This window comes from Camelus dromedarius, chromosome 14 (assembly GCF_036321535.1).
Source record: "Camelus dromedarius isolate mCamDro1 chromosome 14, mCamDro1.pat, whole genome shotgun sequence".
Lineage (NCBI taxonomy): Eukaryota > Metazoa > Chordata > Mammalia > Artiodactyla > Camelidae > Camelus > Camelus dromedarius.
In genome coordinates, this window is record NC_087449.1 from 60937613 (window position 1) to 60959928 (window position 22316).

The 22316-nt window shown below is 48.1% G+C and overlaps 1 protein-coding gene across 2 annotated transcripts in view; it reads right to left on the reverse strand.

The window, feature by feature from the left end:
- Nucleotides 1-341: 341 nt before the first annotated feature.
- The window catches only part of TMEM51 (transmembrane protein 51), a 48681-nt gene continuing 26706 nt past the window's right edge, over nt 342-22316 (reverse strand). For both annotated transcript variants that reach the window (XM_064494043.1, XM_031464109.2), the window contains exons 2-4: nt 7898-7971; nt 3499-4036; nt 342-1480 (exon numbers count right to left, since the gene is read on the reverse strand). In XM_064494043.1, the coding sequence (XP_064350113.1) occupies nt 1072-1480; nt 3499-3839 (750 nt within the window). In that variant the 5' untranslated portion in view covers nt 3840-4036; nt 7898-7971 and the 3' untranslated portion in view covers nt 342-1071. The remainder of the gene's footprint in view (nt 1481-3498; nt 4037-7897; nt 7972-22316) is intronic.

Here is a 22316-nt window from a genome sequence, read left to right on the forward strand (position 1 = left end):
TTGACGGGGACAGTCTCAGCTCTTGGGAGGCACAGGTCCTCATTCAAAGTATGAACAAGCTCTTTACACGGAGTTGCACAGTAGAATATTTAAGAACTCAGGTCCTGGAGGCCTGGGTTCAAATCCCAGTTCTGCCACTTACATGTGGTTGGGCATGGGGCCTTTTAATTAACCTGATCCTTCATGAACTAACCTCCAAAATGGTAGTAACACCTGACTTGGGTCCAGTTGAAAATGGGACATACACTGTTTGGTATATATTAGCTAATATCCTTATCAGTGAGGCTTCTCCCTAAGCAAGTCAGTTTTGGAAGAGTGGCTAAAGTAACTCAGCACCAAAGGAACGACATAGAAAATATTTTATTACAAAAAGCTCAGTTGCACGGCGTTTTAGAAGGAACAGAACATCTCGTACGGCCTTCCTTTTTTGCTGTTACGCAGGAGAGACTAGTCAACTCTACCAATGAAGACCAGGACCTTGCGCCTCCTCAGGCCTGGGGTCCTCAAAAGAACCGATGGCATCATTTCTCTGAGAACCCCATGGGACCCCGCTCCTATGTATATCATCCAGCCTCTTGTTTGGCTTAATGCACGAAACAGGCCTGTGTCCCTTCTATAAAGCTGGGTCAGGTTTCCTACCCACAGTTCAGGACTCCAGTGAGAAAGCAAAGGCATAACTTGTTTTCTTTTGGAAACAGAACAGTCCTAGCGGAAGCAAAACAAAACCACAACCTAAACCAGTTGCTAGGTCTCCTTTCCTAATTGGAACAGGGAGTGATGTCACTGACGATTCAGAGTTGAGGAAGGCCAACAGGGACGATGCCAGCGCCCTGTCCCTCGATGGGGACACAACATCACGAGATCCGAGGCAGCAGCTCTTTCCGATGCACCTGCCACGTGAGGTTCTGTGGACCGCTCCCGAAGCCCCTCACCCCTTTGCCCCCGGCCCCCATCCAAATTGCTAAGGACACGCCTGGCCCCTCGGCTTCTCAACGGCGACTGAAGTGGCTTCATTCGGGGTCTGGTGGCGTGGAGGATGAGTGAGGGAGGGACACGCTCGGGGAGGGGCCATCAGTCGGGGGGCCGGGTGTCGGGGGCTTTCTCCTGGACTTCATCATACTGTGGGGGGGGAGTCAAAGGCTCGATGGAGGGAGGAGGCACATTTTTGTCTGGCAGGTTGATCCTGAAGTCTTTGAGGTGAAGCTTTTCGGATTTTATCCTTCGAACTTTGAGCGGCTTCAGGCGTTTGGCCAGTCTGGAGTTCTGCCTGTCGGGGGGGTTCCCTGGGCTGATCTCCACGTCGGCCCTGGTTGTGGTGGGGCTTGTCTCGTCCAGCCCCGTCAAGGACTCGTAGGAGGGGAGAGAGATGCTCATCCTGGGGTTCTGGTCCGGTTCCCTCGCCTCCGAGTAGTTTGTGTTCATCACTTCCTCGTAGCTGGGGACATAGTACCTCGAGGAGGCCTCCTCCTCCTCCTCCTGGCTGCAAGACAGCAGGCACAGACATGGGGGTGTTAGCATGTGCTCGGGTCACTTAAAATCACAGATGGACCCCAAATCCCGTGTTGTCACTAGGGCACATAAACCAGCCTTGTAAACAACAAAGGTGTCCAGGAGGTAATAAAAACCAACACTTCAACAGTTGATTATGAGCCAAACCCTGTTCTAAGTACATAGGAGCCAATTTCATCTTCACTAATGACACTATGAGTTAGGTACTATTAGTATACCCATTTTATGGATGGGGAAATGGATACATAGAGGTTAAGTGACATGGTCATACCTTTAAGAAGTGGGAGGGCAAGGTATGAATGCCACACACTTATGTCATATCACTGGTGTTAACCCCCCTTTGCCTTTAAGCCTCACGCTTCACAACATGCCCGATGGGCTCTTCTGATACCCAGCAGGGGGTCCTTTGACGAAAGGCAACACAAAATGCACGAAACAGCTGCCAATTTGAAGCAAAACAGTTATCCCCCAGTAGAGAAGGAATATCTGGAATATAAAATTCACATGTATCTCAAATTACTCTGTAATTTTGTCTTCCAAAGTTCACCGTTAGATGCAAAGGATGGGTCACATCCTCAGCCTTACTCTTGACTGTTGGCAAAGGAAAACCAAAAAGTCAGGGCATTTTTTTTTACATATTTTTTAACACTTGAACCTGTGTCACCTGTGTAGATGACAGTGGCCAACATGGGAAACCTCACTATTTGTCTGGGCTTTCCTTTCATCTCCTTTAAGAATGAGCTCATGAATTACCCAGGGTGGGTTATGATGGGTGACTGATCTTCCTTCTTTGTTCTTTTCTCTATTTCCCAAGTTTTCTGGAATATGCATGATTATTTTTTACTATCAGAAAATCGGTTTAATTTTTCCAAAATAAAAAACAGCTCCCATCTCACCACAGAGATAAGACATACTTGCAGAAAATTCAAACCATACAGAAAAATTGAATGAAGGAAAAAACACCAAAATCCTTCCACGCAGAGATGATAACCACCTTTGACCTTCTGCTGTGTACCTTTCCAGATCCTTCTCTAATCCCACAGCCACAGCGTTTGGTGCCATGAGGACCTTCCCTAACACACTGTGTTGTAACCTCCTTTTCTCAGCGTGCTGGACGCGGTCCCACATTAGCAAGTATAAGCAGCGCAGAACTCCAAGGAATGGGCATGTCATGCTCGATGGATGGGTGTTTAGGTTGTCAGTGTTCGCGGTTCTCAGCAGTGCTCTGATACACATAGGGGTGCAAACCCCTTTGCACCGGTGTGACTGTCTCCCACAGACACGCTCTTAGGAATAGCACTGACAGGTACACACGTCTTTAATACGGCCTCTTACTGGGAGCTCCCCTTCAGTAAGGTTATGTCTATCAACACTCTAATCAGCAACCCATTTTCCTACAAATCTCCAATCCCAGAGGCTGTCTTGGCCAATACGATGGCCAACGAATTACGATGCCCGTTTTGGGTTGTCTGCACTTCCTGACTAATGGGGCTGAACATCTATTGTTTGAGTTTCTATGAAATGCTTGTCTGTGTCCTGTGTCTGTTTCCCTGCTGAAGTGTTCATCTTTCATATTCCTTTGCAAGGGCTCCTTCTACAATAGGGATATCAACCTCGATCATAGGTTCCCCAATTTACCACTTGTCTTTTAAATGTGTGCATAGCATTTTTGGTCAAAGAGAACCCTGCTTCCCAACCTTTTCAGCTCAAAGCATAAACGCACAGGATGTGGGGTAAGTGGACAAGCAGCCGGTCTGAAGGCTCTGGCCGCTCCAGGCCCCCTGCAGATCCCCTGGGCATGTCAAAATCTCGATACACCTGTCATCCATTCATAGCACATTATTTGGGAATCTTTGGGATCAAAGCATAAAGTTCTTTGTAAAACGACAAACTGTTTTACAGAAGCCTTAGCGGGAGAAAGGCTCCTAGAGGAAAACGTCCTCATCACTGAACCCTGGGAGGGGGGCCGTGCGGCCAACCAGTCCTCACCTGTCCTCCTCCTGGGCGTGAGGCTCGACCCCCGGGTGCTGGACGTGTGCCAGCTCCTCGCCTTGCCGCCGCTTCCTCTTGTCCCGGACGCTCAGGCAGATGGACAGCAGCAGCAGCATCACCCCGGCCCCGACCAGCACGTAGGCCACGGAGAAGGTCTTGCTCTTGAGAATGCCGCTGCCTATCTCCGTCTTGTTGTTCCCCTGAGCGGTCGGCTTCTCGGCTGCGCTGAAGCCAGGTACCAGGTTCCACATGGCCATGATGACCCCGAGGACCAGCATCCCCAGGCCGATGGCGGTCAGCGCATAGTGCGAGCCGTTGGCCTTGGACTGGGCCATCATGCCAGAGGGAGCCAGACAAGGCCCAGGTTCGAAGAAAGAAAGGAAATAAATAAAAGGCGGCAGCAGCAGCAGCAAAGCCCCCTTACACGCCCTGAACAAAACCCCTAGGGCCACACTGACAACACAGCCACGGATTCTCGAGGGACCGTTTCAAGCCGATGCGAGGCATCCCGTGTGGTCGGCTGCGGCCGAGAAGTCTGAAAGGAAAGCGGAGGAAAATTAGAAAGGGAGGAAAATCAGCTCCGCTTCTGGCCGCCCTGGTGGACGCAGCGGCTGTCCGCTTGAAGGGGTTAAGAGGCAGGACTGAGTCCCAGGCGGGGCTGGGCCTCGCCTCTGATGCATTCCAGATGTCTTACGTGCTCCCACTCCTTCTGTGAGCCTGCGAAAGGAAGGCTGATCTGCCTACCCCCGCCCGAAAAGGAAATGACAGACCTTTCCCTGCAGGAGGACGGAAAGGTCAGAGCTGCAGGTCATTCAAACATGTTGTGGAATTTAATGAAACCTCACTCTGTGCGGGTACTGCAAGGAGACTGGACGATGGCATGTCTGAGCCGTGATCAACTGATGTACCAGAATCACCTGGGTGACGGGCATTGGTCAATGCTATGTCCCAGTCCAGACAGGCCCCTGCGGTCTGTTCACCACCCTCAGTGGCTCCCCGTTTCCTGCTGCAGAAAATCCAGGCTCCTTAGAATCATGCTCGTGGCTGGCTTAACCTGGCCCTGCCTTCCCCGCTTGTCTGGCACCTCACCTTCCTTCCCACACCCCGCCTGGCATTGCTGCCTTTCCCTGATGTGTCCCGCATGCCCCCAGCAACTACTGTGGCCCATCTCTCTCTCCCATGACCGCATCTTCTTCATTCCGCTCCTGGAACGTAACAAGGACTCCAAAAATCTCTGCTGAATCCAATGAATGAAAAATGAGGCCACATGAAGCCACCCTGCAGGACACACTTCTTTTCAGCCACATGGAGTTTTGCTTTTCTTAAAGGGGCAGAAGCCTGCACATTCCTCATCTTAGCTGTTGTGCCCAGCTGGAGGAGAAACTCTCTTCCCGTGAAGCTGCTCGGAGAACTTGTACAGAAGAGAGTGCTCAACCATCCTGGGAGTCCATAACCATCTGCTGGCTGGGAGAGGGAGCCAGATAAGCAACTGACTAGAAGGGTTTCGCTTAGAACACTTGCAGAGGGCGGGAGGACCAGCAAGCAAGGCTCCTGGCTAATTACACTCCTCAAGCACGTTATTTCTGCAACCGCAGCCTTTGCAGAACAGTAAAACTTTACAGCTGTTTAGATGGACAAAGTCCTGTTTGTGGTACTGCATTCTTTCTGCTCCTTGCAAAAGGACAGCTAACCAGGCCACTTGAAATCTGATGCTGCAGAGATATTTTCTCATCAAACAGTGGACTCCATCTGAAACTGGCCACTTTGTTCAAAAATACTCTAAAAATATTTGGGATAACATCCTTTATCGGCTGGAAGTCCATCCCTTCTTTCTTTTACTCAACAAATATTTCTTGTGCTTCTGCTAAGCAGTGGTAGGTGCTGGAGAAACACTGGTGAGTAAGTTAAGGATGAGGGGGGCTTCCAGGCCAGCAGGAAAACAGTCTACAGGGAGTAACAATAAATTGGGAAGAAAGTACGGGAACTGGGGCATAAGGCAGCCAGGTGCCCTAACTCGGGCTCGAGGGCGTATGGAAAGTCTCTGTGAGAGAGAAGTCCCACTTCCCATCATAGGGTCTGCGCCCTGAACGTGCTGTATTATATGCGTGGGCGTGTGTGTGTACAAACGTGTACACACATGCCCTGGTGCTTGAACATGCGTGTGGATGCACGCAGAGCACCGAACAGGGATCAGTCTACCATATATACAAGGGTGTATGTTTCTCCCATCACTCACGACCAGCGAAGGGAAGGATGAGGGGTTTGGCAGCCCTGGGAATGCATCAGCTCTGCCAAATGGATCTGAGACAAGGCCAGACTTGGAGGGCTCAGTGGTGGAGAGGTGCAGCCCCAGGCTCATGCTGGAAGCAGAAGAGATGAAAAAACCACTTACTGAGCACCTGCTCGGGACTCAACAGGCAGGCCTCGTACCTGGGAGGCTGACGACCTATTTATTAAACCAGTGATGGGGCCACGTTACCCTCTCTGCCTCCTTGCTCTCATTAATTCTCAGTTCAAGGTTTGCCTTGTATTGTCATGTGAGTAAAACAGGGCCCCGATGTGAGGCACGGGCAGAGATAAAAATGTCAGAATTAACAGATTTTTGGACCGTTAAATTGTCAATGACCAAAAACAAGTCATAACGCTCAGTGTGGGTGAGGGTGCTGGGATGGGCAACTTCACATGTTTTTTTCTGGATGGCAAGTTTTGGCATTTGTGGACCAAAAGTTTAAAAAATGTTTATACCCTTAGGCTCTATAATTCCAACTTCTAAGAACTGTGTACAAGGCAAGGATATGTATCGTAGCTTTATAGAAGTGAGAAACTAGGAACTGCTTAAATAGCCAATAACCTGGATATGGTTAAATAAAACATAGTATATGCACTTGTTCAATTAGTCTCAAAGCAGCTAATGATACATTTTAAAGTCAAACAACAGTATGTTCAGTGTGATTCTAATTTTAATAAAATTCTAAACACAAGTATGTATAAATGAATACACGGGAGAAAAGGCTGAATGATCCTTAAATGTTAAAATAAAAAAAGAGACAATATATTTTCTTACCTGCAAACATATACATAGAAATCCCAGGGGGAGGGACACATTCCAGACTTGTACCAATGATTGCTTTTGGGGTTGGAGGGGGCTTGGGAAGCAGAACTTTTACTCTATTTCTGTATTTTGGATATTTTTTACAATTAGGATGTGTTGTTGCAAGGCAACAGAGCTTGGTGGTTAAGTGTGAACTTCGGAACCAGGCTGCCTGGGCCCTGCACCTTTCCAGCTGTGTGACCTTGGACAAGTTACTTAACCTCTCTGTGCCTCAGTTTCCACAACTGTAAGTCGGAGATGAAAGCTCTCTAGTATTCACCTCATAGGGGAGTTACGATAAATCAACAGTAAGTATACATAACGCACCTAGAACAGTATGTGACCAGCACACAGTAAGTTCTTACAGAAATTAATATTATTATTATATTAAATAAAATTAATATTTTTTAAGGCCTGCATTCTCAATGGGGTAAGACCACCCCCAAGAGGGGGAAATTGGCTCTTAGGGATGGTATAAAATCATCTCAGTTGTTACAACAGTTTGTGGTCCTCCACAGTACATAAACGGATACCCAGCATATCCGTGGTATTAAAATTTCATGGGGTGGGGTGGGGACTATTACAAAAAGAAAGTCTAAAAAGACTCCTTAGGGAACCCTAGTGGGGCAAAAATTGTTGAGCGACACCATTGAATGTATGCTATTAAATTTTAACACACTAAAATTACACCTGCCGTGATGTTTACAGTTATTTTCTCCATGTGGGGGGATTAGAATGATTTTTATTTTCTTTCTCTTACTGGGAGGGTAAGAATTGGAAAACACTGAAACATGCATGTGTTGCTTTTCGAATAAGAAAATGAAGTAAAGGGTTTAGGGTTTTGTTACAAAATAAAGGTTTTGTTTGGAACACACAGCAGGGTTACGTGTCCAACAGTAGCTTAAAGTTGTTCATCGGTCCCACCCTCCCTCTGGAGACCAGGATCTTGAGCTGGTTCACCAGGGGGTGTGGAAACCCAGCTCCCTGAGGTGCAGCTGGTGACTGTTTATCTTCTTCCTGGCTTGTTGACCCACGTTATATTTAGTATGTTGTTCTTTTCCTTTCAAAAATATGGAAAGAAGCTAATTTTGTGCTTGAAGGATTTGGACCACATAGTTTCCAAGATGTCCTTAAAACAGAGCAGCCCTAGTGGGCAGCCTGGGGTCCCAGCTTGGCCAGACGCACCTCTGGACCCAGGAGTTGGATCCATCACGGGTCAGGTTCAAGGTGGCCCTAAGGGACAAGTGAGTGATCCTGTATCTGGGTTTTCAAGAAAACTGTTAACCAGTTAAGAGAGGCACCTACCTGTTGTTACCTGGGGAGGCTCTGGGCAGGCCTGACAGCAAATCTTCATGCTAAAATCTTGAGTTAAGACCCACCTGTAAAAAAGTAGAAAAGGAGCTTTCTAAGTAAGCCGTGAGCATGTCAATTTGAGGTGCTCATGGGGAAGGCACGTGCTTTCTTTGTTTTTTGTTGGGAGGGGTATGGGTGGGGGTAGGGTACAGCAAGAAAAGCTGTATCAAAAGCAGCCAAGATTCTGTACCACAAGAGTGGGGTTGCAGAAAGATGACAGTATGGGAGCTTTCCATGTTTTTCTCCCTCTTACACAAGTGCTCCAGAGGGTAAAAGAAGGTAAAATGACACTCTCCAGGTCTTCTTTTATGAAGAATATATAACCTTGACCCCAAAAGTGACAAGGAAGGCAGGAAAGGGAAATGACAGGTCAATCTGATCTACCAGCACAGAAACAAAAATCCTAAATAAAACATCAACAAATGGAATCCCACATTAAAAAAAAAAAAAAAAAAAAAGCTGATACATCACAATCTTGTTGGGTTTATCTCAAGAATGCAAGGTTGATTCAACATTAGAAAATCAAATACTGTCATGTCCCAGGAGAAAGGATAAGCCATGACAGCGGCTTACTATGCAGTGATTATCCAGTGGAGTACTATACAGCAGTGAAAAGGAATAAACCACAGCTACAAGCACCAGTGTGGCCCATTCTGACACATGGGAGGTTGAACAGGAACACAAACTGCAGAAAAACACACTCAGCAGGATTCTATTTATTTGACATTCAAAACCAAGCAAAACTGAACAATACATTGCTCTATTTTTATAATATTAGGAAGAAATACAAAGATTATAAACTAAAATTCAGGATAACAGCTACCTCCCTGGAGGAGTGAGAAATGGTGTTGGGGAAGGGAACAGTGAAGAGTACATGGATGTTTATTTATTATATTATTCTGTAAGCCTCACATTTATCTTATATATACTCTTTTGATTGGTTAAAATACTTTGCAATAAGAGATTGTAAAAGTCCATCAATGTCTTTCCATTACTCTTAGCATAAAATCCAAATTCCCACCAGACTGGATGGGACTGTTGCCTCCCTCACATCTTATCTCTTGGCTCACCAAGCCGTAGTGGCTTGCTTTCTGTTTCTAGTTAAACTAAGCACATCCTGCCCCAGGGCCTTTGAATTTACTGTTCCTGATAACTGAAACTCTTCCACCTGACTTTTCTGTTTGTCCACTTCTTTACTGTTTCTGTCTCTTGGCTCAAACACAACCTCTCAGCAAGGTCACTCTCTATATAATGTCCCCTCACTCACCCAACTACTCCCAGGCCCCAAACTTAGGTCCTTATGACATTGCTTCCCATGGATGAATGATACTACCTCAGTCTGTAATAGCCTTGTTTTGCTTTCTTTTTGTCTCCTTGTTTCCCCCATTGGAGTATAAACTCCCTAAAAGAAAGTTCTTGTCTGCCTTGTTCATCACTATATGCCTGGCACCCGGCACAGAGTGCTGAGAACATAACAGGTGCTTAATAACTATTTGTTGAATGAATGGATGAATATCTAAAAAGTCTAACCAATCTCCTCTGTCAATTAGGGGAAATGCCTAGTCCGAGGTGGGGACGGATGGGGAGAGGATTAGGTGGAGCTAGTTTTCAGGATACCCAACTCTCATATCCATATGCAAATGGTTTGCCAGCAACATGGGGAAGGCACCATGTGAAATGTGATTTCCATTCTGACCTGAGACAATGACTGTCAATATTCCCTGGAGCTGGAGGTCTCAGGTGGTCCTTGGTCTTCTCAGCAGGAGTATTAGAGCCTTGAGCCTTGCTCCTCCAGCCCAGGCAGCCCCTGTCTTTACTCCCATGCATATCTCAGGCCAGCCAGAGCCAGAGCTAGGGACTTCCCTGGGACCGGGGGAAGAGCTGTGCCCTGGGAAAAGTAGTCACAGCTCTGACATCAGTGCTTACCTGGCTGAGACCCGAGCTGAGGGTCACAACCACCAGTCCACACTGGGACTGGAGCCTCTCTGAATCTAGTATCAAGACAATTTAAATAAAATCAAAAAACAGAAAACGGTGCTACTCTGACTGATACAGAGCAAAAGTCTCCATGTGTTGCTGGGCGGGCCTTCCCTGGTCCCCCTCTCACTTGATCCCAGCAATTCCCCGGCACACAGCTTAGAAACCAGGGCTCTGATCTAGACCCTCATGTGGCCTCTGAGCTCTGCCCTTGGGCCCCGAATGGCACTGTCCAGCCCAGCTGGTTTAGGGGGAGGACACCTCGGCATTTAGAGGTGTCTGGCAGCATGAGCAGCCCCTGTGACAAAGAGGCTCCTTGACCATTCTCCCTGCGCCCCAACCTCTTCCTGCCAAGCTGCATAATTGGGAAGGGATCCCCAGCTCCACTTGCAGGGAACCAGGCTGTGCACCATTTCCATCACAAAGGAAGAATTCAGTGGGGCTCTTTTGGCCAAGTTTCAGCCCACAAGCACTTTTGTCACCAAGTTCCAGTCTCATGCCATGGGGAGGGGGTTGGGATGGGAAGAAAGGCCCTGAGCCACCATTGCCGCTGCCCCTGTCCCGCCTGGGAGTTTCAGGCCACCTCCCCAGGAGCCAAGGTCAAAGGGTGTCAGGTTCCTGTTCTTTTAGAACAGGTTCTCATAAACTGTGCACTCAGGAAAAACAAAAAGCACTGTGCAAATGAGTCATAAAGGTACAGGAGAGGGGAGGAGGGCTGCCTGGCCAGAGACAGCGGATGGGAAAAGAAAAAGGATGGTAAGGAATCTGCAAGGCAGAGTAATGATCATAGTAGGAACAGTAACAGAAGGAATCAGGCCTTTCTAAAGGCATCCCGTCCTCACAGATGACCTTCAAGGAATGATTAGCCCCACTATCTCTGAGTCTCAGAGAGGTTAGGTAATTTGCGCTAGGTCACACAGCTGTAAGCAGCAGGGTCAACATTCAAAATCAAATCTAGCCGACTTTGAAGCCCACCTCCTTTCCCTGGCACCAAACCAGCGCCGACAAGGCCGAGTCCCCCTGGGCCAGTCCCTGGGTGGGGCACGCAGGCCAGAAAGGGGCAACGCACAGTTCACCCCTGGAGATAATTCATCACCAAGGCGTGATGGGTGACAGGTGGACATTTCTTTTAGAATGGCTTTTTAAAGAACTTGATTGACTCCAACAATTCCTAGGTCCCTACTGTGTGCCAGGGGCTTTGGGGGACACGCAGGTGTGAGACTACGTTCACAGTCCAGCAGGAAGACGGGTGATTCTTCCTTGTAGAAGGGATGCCAAATCCATGTCAGGCCCTCTGTTGAGCTCTTTCCATGCACAATCATTTAACAGTTATTAGTTCTTTTCTATAGATAAGGACAGTGAAGTTCAGAGAGGTAAAGCAACTTGTCCAAGGTCACACAGCAAGTACATGGCTATGTCTTGTATAAGGTATGCTTAAAACCCATACGTTTCATCACTAAGCAGCCCTGCTAAAATGGGGCACGGAAAATGAGCCTCAGAAAGAGTGACCAATTCACCTGGGAAGGGGGCGGGAAGGAGAAAAGCAGCAGCTCTGTGAGGACTTGAGGTGGATAAAAAATTCCCTCGGGCAGAGTCTGGGGGCAGAGGAGGTTCAGGTGTTCTTTGGGAAGGGTTCCGCCTGAGAAACTGCACAGAGATGGGAGACAAGACGTCTCCCAGGACCTACCCCTTCTCGAGGAGAGAAGAGGCAGCTGCCCGCTCTCCAACATAAGACACTGTGAATTTTAAAAGACCTGATGTCTCCAGTCTCCTTGCCGATCCATTAAGCGTTGGCAAAATTAAGGAAGACAAAGTCATTCTGAACACTCCAGGAGCCATAAACAGAAGGAGCAAGTTAACAAATCAAGGAGCTTTTCTTCGAGAGCTTGACATGGTGTCTTTCTCTAAACAAGTGGCTGGCGTGTGACTCTATTTACAGGGCTGGCACCAGGGACCCCATCTGGAGGGCTCCAGCCACTCTCAGTATTTCTCAGGAAAGTGACACCTCTATGTGTCTCCCTGCCAGGACAGAGTCTGGTGCCTGTGGGTTGCTGGGCAGTACCCAGAGGTCCTGTCACCATCAAAGCAAGTCTGACACCGTGATCCTTCTCCAAGCTCTGTGGATGAGCCACCAGTGGTCCCCAGCTCTGGGAAGCAAGGCTGAGCACAGGCACCGACCACCCCACCCGGCCTGCCTGATGCCAGCCCCAGCACACAGTCAGCAACAGAACCATCTGCTACTGCTTCCCGGACAGCGGCCGAGTGCTGGGCTCACCCTGAGCACTGTGCATGGGTCAGCGCATCTGCCCAGCCACCACGTGAGGGAGGGACTGCTGTCCTCACCTTTGTCCATGTTATCACTGAATACACTGAGGCACAGAGAGGTTGAGAAACTTGCCCCAGGTCTCAAAGCCTCAGGCGGTGGTCCCAAGCACCCCGCTCTGGGCTCTGATCTCCTTGCTCAGACCTTTGTCGTCCACAGGGTGACAGAAAGCCAGTCTTTCAACCAACCTTGATTAACTCAAATCAAGGCAAAGCAGAAGCCGTTATGAAGGGTCAGCTCCACCGTCCCACCACAGAGACTACCCTCCGGGCGCGAGGAGGAAACGAAGTAAGATTTCACTGCCAATCCCCTGGAGACCAGGAGCGCAGAATTCTGAGGGTCAGCTCAGCTTCTGGGGAGGCGGGAGGATTGGGGGCCTCGGAGCAGAGGCTGGAGTGCATCCCACCTCGTTGCTCCTGGTCAGTGTGCTGGCTGCCGGCCAGGCTCGTGGGAACCTGGGCACCATCTGGACACTCTGTTTTGTCCTTGCCTAGCAGGCTGTTTTGGACACCAACTTGATTCATTGGGTTCTTGCTCCCCGAGAGGCATTTTGCACACAAAGTAAAGGAGGGGAGAGATGAGAGCTTCTAAAATCAGGGACTCCGGAGGCTGACTGCAAGAATCAACTCCACCCACCAAGTGGTGGGATTTCCAGTGTGGGCTCTGGCCAGAGGCTGCGTCCATCTCAGCTCTGCAACTTAACTGTTACCTAGACAGGTTCCTTCTTTCCTCTCTCAGCCTGTTGTCTCATCTGGAAGAGGGGAACGGTACTGGGATCTACCTCGCTGGGCTGTTACATGCTGTGAACTCAAAGCTCTGAGTTACAGGTATTTATTCATTCACGCAACACACCATTCGCTGAGCGCCAGCCATGTGCGAGGGTCTGCTCAAGTGCTGGAGACAGAGGAATGACTATAACAGACAGAAGCCTTGTCCCAGAGAGCTCACCGAAAACCAGCCGAACAGAGAAAATGCTATAAAACGTTAAGACGGTGATCCAAACTAGAGGAAAGCCATGATGCTGGGCTGGGCAGGAGGGCATGCTGGCAGTGCTGACTTCAGATACGGTGGTCAGGGAACACAGTCACTGAGACAGTGATGTCTGAGCAAAGATTTGAAGGAGGCGCGGCCCAGAAGGAAACACGTGGAGCTCTGGAGAAGGACGCTTCCGGGAGAGGGACCCACAGAACAAAGGCCCTGAGGCCGGAGCCTGCCTGGTCGTCCCGGGGTCAGTAAAGCTGATAGATCAAGGAGTGAAGGCACTGGGTCAGCTGTTATTTACAGACCTGCAGAGGCAGGTGAGAGACCGCCTACATTATAAGAAGCCCAGGAGGGGTGACTTGCTCATTCAAAGGCCATTCAAGTTGGGGACAGAAAAGAATCTGGGGTGCAGTTCAGGGCTATTTGCGAGTCACCACGCTGTGTTTCTTGGAATTTGGGAAGAGGCGTGTCAGATAGCCCCGAAAGGCATCCAGATCTTAATCCATGGAATTTGTGCCTGTTACTTTCTATGGCAAAAGGGACTTTTGGGGTGTGATTAAATCAAGGATCTTGTGGTGGGGAGATTAGCTGGGATTATCCAGGTGGGTCCAATTTAATTACAAGTGTCCTTATAAAGGGGAGGCAAAAAGTCAAAGGAGGAAGGAGGAAATGTGATGGAAGAAAGAGACTAGTGTGATGAAAGGAGGGGCCATGAGCCAAGAAAGCAGGTGGGCTCTAGAAGCTGGAAAAGGTAAGGACATAGATTCTCCCCTGGAGCCTCCAGAAGGAACCAGCCACTCCGACACCTTGACTTTAGCCCGAGAAATTGACGATGGACTTCTGACCTCCCAAACTGAAAGAGAATAAATCTGTGCTGTTTTCAGGCACCAAGTTCAGCATAATTTCTTCCAGCAGCCACAGGAAATGAACACAGGTGGCATCCGTGTCCATACCTTTCTAAGGCACCTGCCAACACTCGAACTGTTTACTTACCCAGTAGTTGGTTTAATTGGGCACAGTTCCTAAACCCTGATAAAACCAGTCCCTTGGTGAATTTTGTGCTCATTCTTCATGGGACCAGGCCGAGGGGAGACCGGGCAACCTGCCCCCCCCCCCCACCTGGTTTACACGTTAACCCACGATTCCGTGAGCGAGCCAAGTCTGCAGCTGTTCTAGCCTCGCTTGGACAGTAACTGTGACAACTGAGGGCAAGCTCTCTCACGCTGGTGGCCGCGGGCTCTCCTGCTGGCTCAAAACTACCGTTCCTAAACCCTTAGGACAAAACAAGGTAGATGTTTATTTTATGTGGTCCTTATATGAGGAGTTTTTAACTAAAAACCAGAGGTGTGCAGAGGAGACAGGCAGACCTCTGAGGACCGATGAATCCTGCAGAACCAAAGTCCTCCTGTTCCCAGGCCTTTATCAGACTGGCCTTGATTCTGGAGATGAGGACAGAGTTGGAGAAAGTTTATCCTGCCCATATCTGGATATTTTTCTTTTTTAGCTACAGCAAGGCTGCCTGTATAGAAGTGGTTCCCAAACTTTCTGCCAAGAGCCCTTTGGGAATACAGCTCAGCTGTGCAAACCTCTCCCCACCCTCTCTTCTCCACTTAAAAAAAAAAATTATTTTATTTTTATTTTGAAGCAGGGAGCTAATCAGGTTTATTTACTTACCTATTTTTTTTTTAATGGAGGTACTGGGGATTGAACCCAGGACCTCGTGCATGCCAGGCATGCACTCTACCACTGAGCTCTACCCTCCCCCTCTTCTTCACTTTTTATCTGTGACTCCTACTTGAAGTATTTTAGCCAGAGCTGCTGTCCTGAGCTCCCTGGTCTCCTCCTGCTTCTGATTTTTAGGAAGTCACCTGTCACACTCAATTCTTTATCCAAAGGTTACATTCTGGAACTGCAGCAACAACAGTGAACATTTCCGAAGCACTTACTAAGTGCCAGGCACTGTGCTGGATGCTTTCCAGGCATGTACTGTCAGTAATAATAATTTCACTTATTATTTTATTTACTTTATATAAATAGTTATTAATGATATTTTATGACTATTTACTTGATATACTTATATTTTAATTTATCATTTACTACCCCGTTTAAATTTCCCCCAAACCCTAATGAAAAAGTTTCTAGAATAATCCCCATTTCACAGATGAGGACACTGAAGTTAAGAGAAGTTGTCTACTCTAAATAGAAAAGAAGCAGGATGCTACAAAAATGAGAAACTTGTAACTGGAAAGGAGATAACTGCCATGAATTACAAAAAGAATAAACACAAAATTGTAAAAGAAGACATCTAAATCATTAAGAGTGGGAGAGGGAAGCAAGGAAAGGCACTGTGGAAAACAGTATGGAGATTCCTCAAAAGACTAGGAACAGACTTACCATAGAACCCAGGAATGCCACTCCTGGGCATATATCCAGAAGGAACCCTACTTCAAAATGACACTTGCACCCCAATGTTCATAGCAGCACTACTTACAATAGCCAAGACATGGAAACAGCCTAAATGTCCATCCACAGATGACTGGATAAAGAAGATGTGGTGTATTTATATGATGGAATACTATTCAGCCACAAAAATGACAACATAACGCCATTTGCAGCAACATGGATGTTCCTGGAGAATATCATTCTAAGTGAAGTAAGCCAGAAAGAGAAAGAAAAATACCATATGAGATCACTTATATGAGGAATATAAAAAAAAACCCAACCAAACAAAACATAAATACAAAACAGACACAGACTCACAGACATAGAATACAAACTTGTGGTTGCCAAAGGGGTGGGGGTTGGGAAGGGACAGACTGGGAATTTAAAATGCAGAACAGATAAACAAGATTATACTGTATAGCACAGGGAAATATATACAAGATCTTGTGGTAGCTCATAGAGAAAAAAAAATGTGACAATGAATATATACATGTTCATGTATGACTGAAAAATTGTGCTCTACACTAGAATTTGACACAGCATTGTAAAATAACTATTACTCAATAAAAAAATGTAAAAAAAAAAAAGAGTGAGGGAAATGGACCAATCAGGAGTGAGAGAAATAACCAATCAGGAAGGAGCTCCATGCAAATGAAGTACTACAAATGGGCCAATCAGGAGTTAGCTTAGGGAACCAACAGAATTTTAGGGGTAAGTTCCACTTTCCTAGGAGTAAGCGTTTCAGAGGCAAAAAGTGAGATAGAGCCGCTGGGCCAGGGAACCGGATGGTGCTGGCAGGAGAGCAGTGGCCCTACCTGGGGGTCCTGCTGGTCTTTTTTATGGGGCTTCCCATCTCAGGAGAATGAACCTGAGCATTTGGGAACACCATGATGATTTTCAATAAAAGCATCTCTTATTAAAAAAAAAAAAGAGAGAGAGAGAGAAGTTAAGACACCAACTCAAAGTCACACAGCGAATGGCACAGCAAAGATTCAAACTGGATGTGTCTGACCCCAGACCCAGAACAGCTCATCACCCACTACCTCCAGGTCCCCAAACTCCCCCAGAGAGTCCTCTCCTTAAGACTCAGCTGCTGGAAGCCCTCCAGAGGCCAACCATAGCCTCTGTGATCAGAAGGTAGAATTCCTTGTTTTTCTTCATGTCATTTGCCCTCCATAAAAACCAACTTCCCCTGTGTGAGTCACTCAGTCCCCTGCAGCCCTGATACTCATCTGGACATATTGTAAATAATTGACGCTGAGATGTTTAATCATAAAACTGAAATTGAGGTTAAAACGGGGCAGCCCACAGGAGAGGAGGAGAAAAACAGCCCACGGAGGGGAGTCTTGCTTTGCAGGGCTTGGCACCTCCTTCATGCTGGGAAATAAAACAAGAACTACCCCTGGCTGAGTGCTTACAACCTCCACGGCATTGCCAGTGCTTTCCAGCATCTTCTCCTTTTTTGCTCCCAGCAGCCTGTCAAGGCACAGTCAGTATAAGGGTTGGAGTTAAGGCCCTCTCTGTCCAGCGGTGATCAGAACAGACAATTATCGATCTCATAGGGTTGAGAAACGAATATTTTATCGACATAAATGTACAGTGCTGGGTATACAGTAAGTGCCAAGACACAGTGCAGCAAGGGAAGGATGACACTGGATTTCCCCAGCTTGTGTTACTGGTCCACACTCACCACCACCCACTCTCCCAGGTTTTAAAGTCAGCTAGGAATGAACAAGACTCATTTTCCTTTCTTTGCAGCCGACAGGTGACACTGACGTGGCCTCATCACCGACACATAAGCCCCGATGAACTGCAGAGGTGCAAAATGATTTCACAGGGGCCTCAGAGGGCACAGCCTGGCTGCCTTTCCTCTCTGCCATTTGATCTGCAAATGCTAATCAAGACCCAGCTAAGTGCTGGGAAATGTGATGACCTTTTCCAGATGTGCCAGATACAGCTGGCTGAGGTGAGATGTCACCTGCAGGGCACGCTCACCTCCAAGCACAGCTCATCTCCTGATCTTTTCTCCTACTAGTGCTGGAGAGAAACAAGAGATGGTGACAACTCACTAGCCTGATACTCAGGATGGTTTTCTTTTGCCTGCACATGGTTCCCAATATCCACTCTTCCCTTCCTCCATGGTTAAGAAAACTCCTGATGCTCGGTCTCCCATGCCTTCCCAGAATAAAGACGGCATTATCCAGCCTCGTGGGCAGCTAGCAGGGCTGTATGACTAAGTTCTGGCCAATGTGGTATAAACAGATGTATGTATCAGAGGAGGGGGACATTCAGGAAGGGTTCTTGAATGGAAGGGACATGTTTTTTTTTCTTCTCCTTCCTCCTTCTTATTGGCTGTAATGCAGATATGATGGCTGGGTCTCAGCAGCCATGCTGGAGCATGAGGCAGAAGCTGGCAGAGCAACAAGATAGAAGGAGTCTGGGTCCCTGGTAACCAATGAGCTAGCCTCCCAGCCCTGGACTGCTGATCTCTGGTCTCTGCTTATATGGGAGAAAAATAAAGGTTTATTTTATTGAAATTACTGTTTCTACGGCTTTTTGTCACCTAAACCAGCCCAGGCCTGGTAAAGAGTAACACTGAATTTGTTTGTTAAGACTCAACATGCGCTTTCTGAGAGGGTCTGAGCCAGAGGTGGGAAAAGAGGGTAGCCTGGGCAAAGAAGCCAAGAAGGACTCCTCAGGCAGAGGAAAAGGTCCTCAGAAGGCACAGGGTCCAGAGTTTCGAGGAGGAGGTGTCAAACAGGGAGGGGCAGTGGTCAGCCTGAATCCCCTAGAGAAGTTCAAAGGATGCCATTGTTCTACCTGCCCAGTGGCCACTCCCACTCCTACTGGAACAGCATCCTGATTTTCCTTTGCCAGGGACTCCCCACTCTCAGCCCAAGTGTTTGACCAGAACTCTGGCTCCAGGGGTGGGCACATGCCCCAGGCCTGGCCAAACAGGACATTCCATGCCCCTGGGATGGTTACTCTGGAGAGGAAATGAAAAATGGAGTAGGGGAGGGGAGGAAAAGAAAATGAAATAATAGCAACAATAATAAAACAAGAGAGTGATCCTGCAAGGGCCATAGAAGATGATATGGCAGAAATTAAGGGCTAGATTAACCCAACCTTCTGAGCCGAGGCCCAGCACTTCTGCCTACCACCTGACAAAGGAATGCTGGTTCTCTAATTCCACAGCAACCCAGCCATGAAAAGCTACAGAGCCAAGTGGGGCCAGTGTAATCCCAAGTTGTACATGGTAGGAATGGACTGATGGCTGCTCAGTTCCACTGGATGGTGTGAGAGACACTAATCATACCCAGTGGCTGTTAGGATGGCCAGTAGATATTTGCTCTATGCAAGGGCTGGACTGTCGAACATAGTGGCCACTAGGCACATGTAGCTAATGAGCTCTTTAAAAATGGCTGGTCTGTACTGAGATGTGCTGTAAAAGTGTAAGATACACACCAGATTCAAAGACTTAGTAGGACAAAAAGGATATCTCATTAACATTTTAAATGAATCCCATGTTGAAATGATCTCAGATATACTGAGTTAAATAAAATCTGTTATTAAAATTAATTTAGCCTATTTCTTTGTACCTCTTTAAAAATGCATGCGGCTCACATTCTATTTCTATGGGACAGAGCTGTCCTGGAATGTCAGCTCTCCAGGGTGGAAATTTCTGTTTTGTTTGCTGCTTTCTCTTGGTCCAAGAATGGGCCTGGTCCATGCAGGAGGAACTTAATAAATGTTCACTGAATGAATGAAAAGCATGACATGGTGGTATTGTGGAATTTAATGAAAGAATGAAGAGCTGACTTAGTGATATTGTTGAAAATACATGGAGTCTGTTGGAATGTACAATCCTGTACACCACTGGCAATGTACTTCACCTCTGTGAGCCTCAGTTTCTGCATCTGTAAAAGGAAGATGATGCTTTTGAGGATCCAGTGATGTAACCAATGCCAGGTCTGGCCAAGAACAGGCAGCCTGCTCATTGCTGCTGCCCTGTGTGTGCGAGACCAGGGGAGGGGAGAGGCTGGAGGGCTCTGCTGAGCAGCTGTGGCTATTTGGGGTGCATGAATGACACACTCAAGCTATGTGCCAGGTTGTGGCCTCCAGCAGCTGCTAAGAGGTTTGTTCCCACACAGAAGTGCCTCTATTGCTCCTGGAAACGCAGCCTGTTTCCCCATCCAGACAGGATGCTTCGAGCCCCAAGCTGGTATCAGGTGTGACTGAGGACCCCAGGAGGCATGCTCCATGGGCACCTGTAATGGCCGAGACTTAGGAACCCCCAGGGTGACAGGACAGGCTGTTCTCTGGGGCTTCCTTTCCAGAGAAGAAATTAGTGGTGAAAAAAGCATCTGCATTTCAGATATGCTACATGGGAACAGGGAGGCGGGAGGCAGAGGGAAAGGCGGCTGCAGTAACACCCAGCAGGGGGTTCCCGGGGCCACACAGATGCTTGGGACCAACGACCGCACATCATCTGACTGTCAACGCAGGTGAAAATCTGATAGACACCTATGGACCCTCCCTGGAGAAGGGCTGTGTTAGTTTCCTGTTGCTGCTGTAACAAATTACCAGAAATTTACCAGTGGCTTAAAGCAACACAAATTCACTCTCTTACAGTTCCGGAGATCAGAAGTCTCAAATTGAGGTGTCAGCAGGGCCGATTCCTTTTGGACGGTTCAAGGGAGAATCTGTTTCCTTGCCTGCTTCAGCTTCTAGAGGCGGCTTGCATTCCTTGGCTCCTGGCCGCTTCTCCCATCTTCAGAGTGCTTTACTCCAACCTCTGCTTCCATCACCACAGCTCCATCTCTGACTCTGAGCCTTCCACTTCCTTCTTATAAGGATTCTTGGGGCTATATCATGCCATCCGGATAATGTAAGTCTGCAGAGGCTTTTTAACCATATAAAGTAACATATTCACAGATTCTGGGAGTAGGATGTGGACATCTTTTGGGAAGAGAGGGTCATTATTCATTAATAATTTTATTATTCAGCATACCATAAAGGCCCGAGGCACAACCCTGTACAATTTGAGGGGTTCACTGGCCTTCCACACCAACTGTCCCCCAGGAAAAGAATCACCACTCAGGTGTCAGGAGCATGGCTCTCAGAGGTTCTGGTGGACCTGGATATAGACAACGTGTGTCATTACAAATCGGAGGCATTACACATTTTACAACAGGGCCTTTTCTTTTCAGAAGCTCGCATCTTTAAATCGTGGTAAGAACAGCTAGCATGCATTGAATGCTTCCTCTGAGCCCGCATTAGCTCATTGAATCTTCATAAGCACGCTGCCATCATCCCCATGTTACAGATACAGACACTGATGCCCAGAGAGGTTACGTGGCTTGCCCAAAGCCTCACGTTAATAAGTAGCAGAGCGAGGCTGTGAACCAGATAGTCTGAGTCCAGAGTCCCCCCAAATCCTGCCTCTCACCTGCCCTTAAGCCATGCTTTAAAGAATGAGTTTTTAAACATCTACACACTGCTTCCATGAACACAGCAGTCCTTCTGCCAACACAAGAAGCAGAGACTTGCTGATGAGAGATGGAACAGGCGTGCGGCTGTCTGGGACCACTCAGTGACAAAGACGAATGACAGTGACTTAAGAACCCTGCTAAGAAGCTAAGGGTCAGGGCTGAGTGCTGATCCTGCCCCTCTCCCCTCCTTGGCTCAGCCCCTGAAGCCCTGTCTCACGTGCAAGGACTCTGCCCCTCTCTGAGCTGCCACAGCACAATGCTGAGGGTTGCGACTCAACGCACTCACTCAGAGCCCTTCCTGGACCCGGGCACCAAGCTGGACAGTCCGGTACATCATGTAACCTGAATTATCAAAGTACTCCCTGGCTGCGCCCTCGCCTCCACTACAAGAGAAGGAGGGGGGCCGAGGGTGGTGAGCAGTCAGAGAAGACAGGCTCTGTCCAGATTCAGACCCAGCTCACCCACCTGGAAGTCCCATGGTGGGTGTCACAGTCTCCAGTGCATCGGTGGGTGTTCCAGTCATGTCTGCTGTCCCCTCAGGCCAGGACATACACCACATTGTCTCTGCCCCACGAGGAGCCTTGATGGCACTTTATAAAATTAGTGTTTATTAAATATCTGCCAGGTCTGCCCTTGGGTCCACCCTGCAGGGTGTTTAGATCAAAGATCAGCTGAGGAATGAAACTACATACGTTTTGGCACAGAACATTATCACTGAAGCAAAGGTAGCCAGAGCAGGTGAGGGTGATCAAAGGTCAAAACTGCTCCCTGAACCGGGAGAAACTTCCAGAACAATAACAATGGCCATGCAATTATGAGACTAACCACCACTACCACCAGCAGCAATAATTACAATGATGATAAAATAGCTGCCGTTTCCTGAGTGGCCCTGACGCACTGGGCACGGCTGGCTGGCGGGCGCTGCCCGGTGAGGGTGGGCCCCGAGGGGCAGGAGTAAGCCCGGCTGTCCCCCCCCACCGGTCACTGATTCCACGCGCAGGAACTGCACACCCACAACAGTCGCAGTGGCAGTCCACGTGCGCGGGAATGTGGCAACAGACAGCGTAGAGAAATCACTCTGTAACAGTGCCTTCTCTCTAAAACTCCAAAGTCAAACAGGGAAACTGCTAACAGGGAACCTGAGACGTGCTTACTG